The sequence below is a fragment of the Primulina eburnea genome, chromosome 16 (genome assembly GCF_022965805.1).
Source record: "Primulina eburnea isolate SZY01 chromosome 16, ASM2296580v1, whole genome shotgun sequence".
Lineage (NCBI taxonomy): Eukaryota > Viridiplantae > Streptophyta > Magnoliopsida > Lamiales > Gesneriaceae > Primulina > Primulina eburnea.
This window is the reverse complement of record NC_133116.1, coordinates 1,120,020-1,126,136: the sequence shown is the minus strand read 5'-3', so window position 1 is coordinate 1,126,136 and position 6,117 is coordinate 1,120,020. Positions and strand designations below refer to the sequence as shown.

At 34.2% G+C, this 6,117-nt stretch overlaps 1 protein-coding gene across 1 annotated transcript; it reads left to right on the top strand.

Annotated features, from left to right (window-relative positions):
• The first annotated feature begins 649 nt into the window (after nucleotides 1-649).
• Nucleotides 650-4,430, top strand: LOC140817139 (rop guanine nucleotide exchange factor 1-like). Its single transcript, XM_073176746.1, has 5 exons — nucleotides 650-1,148; nucleotides 1,972-2,088; nucleotides 2,170-2,708; nucleotides 3,289-3,639; nucleotides 3,797-4,430. Exons 1-5 carry the CDS (start codon nucleotides 842-844, stop codon nucleotides 4,109-4,111), a joined length of 1,629 nt encoding a protein of 542 aa, XP_073032847.1. The 5' UTR covers nucleotides 650-841; the 3' UTR covers nucleotides 4,112-4,430.
• Nucleotides 4,431-6,117: the final 1,687 nt, after the last annotated feature.

The following is a 6,117-nucleotide window of genomic DNA, read 5'->3' as shown; positions in this document are numbered from 1 at the left end:
TAATTAATTTATAGAGGGATGGACATCGCTATAATTAACCTTTCATCATACGTAAATAATTTATTAATAATAATTTTCCTCAGGTTTCCAAGGTTTTTTTTATTAATTTAAAATATATATATAATATCAAAATTAATTTTTCTGGTGGTGTTTTGCAGTTAAATTATATATTGTACTAAAATTTATATCCTAATAAAAAATATCATTTATATGATTATATTATTTAAATTATATATATTGCACTAAAACTTATTAATTAAGATTTATATATTTTCTAATTATATAAAAATAGATTTTATTTTATAAAGTCAAATATAATACTTTTGTATATCAACAAATAAAATTTATTATTGTACATGAATAGATGATTGATATAATTTTTAAAAGTTCAAAAAAATTATACCATATTGAAAAATATCATTTGTATCATTATACTAATTAATTTTATATTGCATTAAAATTTAGAGTAATCTGGCAGGATATAGTAAGATTAATTTTGAAATTATATATAATTTTAAATTAATATAAAAAAATACCCAGGTTTCCAGCATGCAAGAAAGGTGTCGGCGCTGCGCAGAACAAAGGCGGGCACCACCATGTGACGGTGGGGTCTCCGCCCATCAAATTATAGCAGCCGAACGAACACACAAACACGTCTTTCAATGAGCCATAAGACACTCCACAGACCACACCTTTATTGTCATGCTGCTTTCTCTTTATTTTCTCACTTTTCCTCAAGACTTCACTTTCAATCATAGCACATACTGTTGCTTCCCAGTTTCCGTCATGCCACTTTGTTAAGTTTCGATTGTGCGTTGAAGCAGTGATTTTGGCAAAAGGGATGGAGAAGAATGAAGCTTCGCAGTCGGAGGATGAGTTCGAGGATTTGCAATCTCGCCGGTTCGAAGGCAGTTATAGCTTGAGCGCTGACGTCAGCGAGTCGGAGAGTTCGACCTCGAGCGCGTGTACGTTTTCTTCGCGTAATCAGTTGGCTTCCATCTCAACGACGTCGTCTCCTCTGTATCTGGCTCCGAATTCGAATTGTTTGCCGCCGCCTCCGATCATGTTACCCGTTGTTGGAGGCAGACACGTCATCATCTCGCCGGAGAAACCTGAGAGGAGTAAAATCGAGCAGCCTGATTTGTCGGGTGAGTTTATATATATATATATATATATATATATATATATATATATATATATATATATATATATATATATATATATATCCGGGGAAGTTGAAAAGTAAATTTTGATCAAAATTTGGTTTGTCATTCATAAACGAGGACTTTTCTGAGTCATGCAGATTATATATCGATTGTTACTTGTTAGACTTTGATTAAATCTAGTTTATGTTGTCTTCTTCGACGGTGAAGTTAACGAAATCCCCGGCAAATTCAATCTTGATGGATGTGTTTCTACTTTCTGTGCATGTTGTAAAGTTCGTTCTGATTCAAATAGCTACGACCTTTCTTAAGTAAATATTGTTCAATTTAAAAGAACTAAGCATGACATTCATAAACGGATTTATACACACCGAATTTCCTTACTTTACATAGGGTTATATTTCTTTGATAGAGGAAGGTGAAAGGACCACGTATATATGGCATATTGTATAATCCACCTCCAAAAATGGCAAGGCAAGACAATAATTTCAATTTTGCTTGCATTTGCAACTCATTGGCGTAAAATTATTTTCTTCTGCTTTTTTTGAGGGAATGCTGTAGAACTATCTTGGTGCTACGGCGTTTGTAGTTTTTTGTTCTTTGGTAAAATTATTAGCCACGAGTTCATTTTGCCATTGGAAAGGAAAGTCAAATGGGTTAGTCATTCAGCTAAGGGATCAGTCAAACTTGGAGGTCTTGCATTTGCCAATATGCGGAATTAGCACGGAGCAATGATTTATTTTTCCTTTAGTTTTTTATACAATTTTATGGTGCATGCATTTATTTTGGACGTTGCTTATGATGACAGAGGCTGAATTAATGAAGGAAAGATTTGCTAAGCTGTTGCTAGGAGAGGATATGTCAGGTGGAGGGAAGGGTGTTAGCAGTGCTCTGGCAATCTCCAACGCAATAACTAATCTTGCTGGTTTGTGTTCTTCGCAGGCTCTTTTAATTTTGTTTGGGTCCTTGTTTATGAGGTCAAATAACTCACACTAAAGATTAACAGCTAGTGTTTTCGGAGAGCTCTGGAAGTTGGAGCCGTTATCGCCGCAGAAAAAATCAATGTGGCGACGTGAAATGGAGTGGCTTTTACATGTGAGTTATTCTATTGTAGAGCTCATCCCATCAGTTCAAGAATTTCCTGGCGCTGGGAGCTTTGAGGTTATGGTGACTCAACAACGATCAGACTTGTATGTGAATCTTCCAGCGCTAAAGAAGCTAGATGTAATGCTTATCGACATTTTGGATGGGTTTCATGACAACGAATTTTACTATGTTGATCGAGGGATAGTTGTCGCTGATGGGGAACATGCTGAAGCATATCCAAGTCCAGCATCTTCACAGAGACCTTCTATTGCCCTTGAAGAAAAGTGGTGGTTGCCATTCCCGAAGGTTCCAGCTAAAGGGTTGTCGGAGGGGTCAAGAAGGCTGCTCCAACACCGTAAGGAATGCACACAGCAAATTTTTAAAGCTGCTCTGGGAATTAATAGTAGCGTGCTTTCAGATATGGAAGTGCCTCAAGCTTACTTGGAGTGCTTGCCTAAGGTGAGTTTTATTCGATAATTAAATTTCTAATATGGAAAATGAATAATTCTTTCATGGACTTTTAGAGTTTTTCATTCTTGTCTTTCTTATACTGAGATCCATTGCATTACCATGTTAGCTGAAGAACTTCCCATTTATATGATTGTTATTTTCTGTTGCTTTGGCGCCACAAAAAAAATTATTAGAGAAAAGAAGCTAAAATAAGTTCCTTCAACATTTCCGAATAGACACCTGGGTTAACATGCTAGCCTTAGTGATTGCTGGTTGTAAAAATGTGACAAACATTTTCCTTTGAAATATAGTTGCTAGTTCTTCCTGTAGAATTATGTATGTGTTTGTAATATTTCATTTATCTGGGAATGTTTCTCCAAAGAAAATGAGGAGGCAAGGAAATGGAGCATAGAAAATAAACCTTCCTTTTCTTTTATACTGTTGGGCATCATCGGCCATACTAGAGAACAGCCTTTTTATGTGTGTGAAAGTTCTTACCTCTTGATTCAAAAAACAGGTTGTGTTCATTCTTTCATCCAGTCCATTGATGCTGTTTCTTGTGTATAACATAATATTTCCGTTATTTCAGAGTGAGAAGGCTTGTTTAGGAGAGATTCTCTACCGCTTTATAACCGCCGATCAGTTCTCTCCTGACTGTCTTCTTGATTACCTGGACCTTTCATCCGAATACAGTACTCTGGAAATAATGAACAGGATTGAGAGTGCTATACACTTTTGGAGATCGAAACGTCAGAAGAAAAAACCGAATCGTTCAAAAACGGGCTTGTTATGGGGTAGCACTGTAAAGGGACTTGTTGATGGTACAGAAAAGAGTATAACCTATGCACATCGAGCAGATGCTCTTCTCAAGAACTTAAAGTCACACTTTCCTGGCCTTCCTCAAACTGTTTTGGACATGAACAAGATTCAGTATAACAAGGTACGTACGGTTTGTATATTCCCACTATAATATTGTAAATTCATGATGGTTACGAATTTAAAGTTAAGATCACAAATTGTTCATACTGGTGCTAAGTGGGGTTTGCAATAGCTACCTGCAACCCTATGACCAAATGCTCGGTTTCTTTTCAATCCAGGATGTCGGACAGTCAATCCTTGAAAGCTATTCTAGGGTAATGGAGAGCTTAGCCTTCAACTTAATGGGAAAAATTGATGATCTTCTATACGTAGATGATGCCACAAAACAACGTGTGATGGCGGAATCAATATTATTGCACAACCAGAGGAAAATAACCGGTTCTCGTGTTCAACACAACCAAATTTCTCCAATGCCATTCATTGATCAAAGCTCTAGTTCATCATCACAGACGGGATCTCCATGTCGTTTCTCAATGTTAGCTTCTCAAAGGCCCAGGAGATCACGACATGCAGGAAGCCAACCTGGTTTCTAGATTAAATCGATCTAGAATTACAAACTATGCTTTTGGAGGTTGATATTTTAATCAGAAAACATTGAATTCCTGGTGGTCGAGTTCAAAGTCCTGGATTCTACGTGGGATGAGACATTGAGAGATCACGACCTTGTGTTGTGCAGAAACTGTAGAAGTAGCTCTAACAGAGTTCATAACTATGTAGATGCAATAATTTGGTGTGCCATTTTAGAATCTTATGGCACACTAAAGTACTATTAAATTTTGACTTGTTTGGAGGCATCTTACTGTTAATTTTGGAAATCTAAGCATATTATATGTAAAGAGACTTTGCTTATTATCGATATTTGCACTTGCAAAATTGTTTAGTTGCATTAATATTCATTAAAAAGATTAATCTTGAAACATCCAGCAGAGGGGTCGGCCCGTGGACAGGTTGAAAAATTATCAATTCAACTTGTTTATTTGGTAGGACGGTCGATCCGTCATTTGGACATGTTAGAAAATTGTTGATCCAACCAGTCTATTTGTTGAGATCGAATGTGCACAACTCATTTGGATGATTCTATCCCCACACCCAGAGTCGAATTTTTGGGTTTTGAATGTGAACTCGAGTGCAAATCATGTCCAGAAGCTTGTTCAATACAAGCTCAATGTTTGACTTACGTTGAGTCTTGCAAGTTTTTTTATTCCTGTATACATAGTACAAATAGGAGGATGTTCATATGAAGACTCAAGTGGGGTTTGAACTTAGAGTAAAATTGATAATTTAATAATGCTGAATAACTTATAATTTTACAATAATTTTCAATTATATATAAAAGAGAGAACTCACTATCAAAACAAGCATATTATTTTGAAATTGAGAAAAAAAAATTGACAATAGGTTAATTTTATTCGCAAATCTTCAAGTATGTATTTTTCATGATACTCTTGCGCATCAAAATAAAATGATTTTTCTGGCCCCTCGTGATTAATTTATTTGAAAATGTGATTTCCAAAATTATGTATGTATATCATTTTTTTGGTTGAAGTTAGGGTTATTATGTCTATGTTAAAAATTATTTAATTTGTCAGACAATTTTTATTTTTCTGTTCCCAACATAAATAAAAATACTAAACAAGACTTCAGGAAAAAAAGGTAAAAATTATCAATGTATACGCCATTAGTGGGTGGACATGGCGTATCTTCCATAGGACGATAGTCAACCGATATCGCTATTAATTAACAAATCAAGATATCAATTCAAATATTCTCTTCTATATTATAATATACAAGGAAAGTATCTGTTTTTGGACCATGGTATATTTTTTATAATAAAAAATATTTGTATAAGATTACAAAAAAAAAAAATTTAACTTTTAAATGATCTTATTCCTAATAACATATAAACGATTATAGAATAAATATTTTTAAAAATTTCTTTAAATATAATCTATAAACATCAAACACATACAAAAATTATTTACCACTAAAACTTGTTACACAAAATTCATATAATAACATCTTGCTCGACCAATGAAAAATATTATTTTAGCACCTGCATGATGACGGGACGGTATATCATGCAAGAAAATATAATCATATCTCCAAATAAATATTTTTGAATATGCATGTAATTTTTTTTTCCTGGCGTGATGTGGGTTGTGCAAACCAATATGGGAGATTTTAATATGCTGTTGAGTTAAGAGTGGAATTATAAGGTTTGAAAAAGCGTGTGTAAACATAATTAATGAAAAAGCGCGTGTGTAAACATAATTAATGTGTGAAACTTTTTTCTCGTAGGATAAAACGACTCATGATTTAAACGGTGGGTACTCTGCTAACTTCTAGGAGCTAATGATGCGCAGATTGAACGTTCCAAATCTCTGCTCAAACATTTCAAAGCTTCTATCAATTACAAACAGATATATTAAAATATGCTGGCTAATAAATAATCACCTGCTGCAAACCTATTCAAGATATTTTTATATTATAACATCTATTTAATTTATAAACATAATGGAATTTTGTTTTTTATTTATAA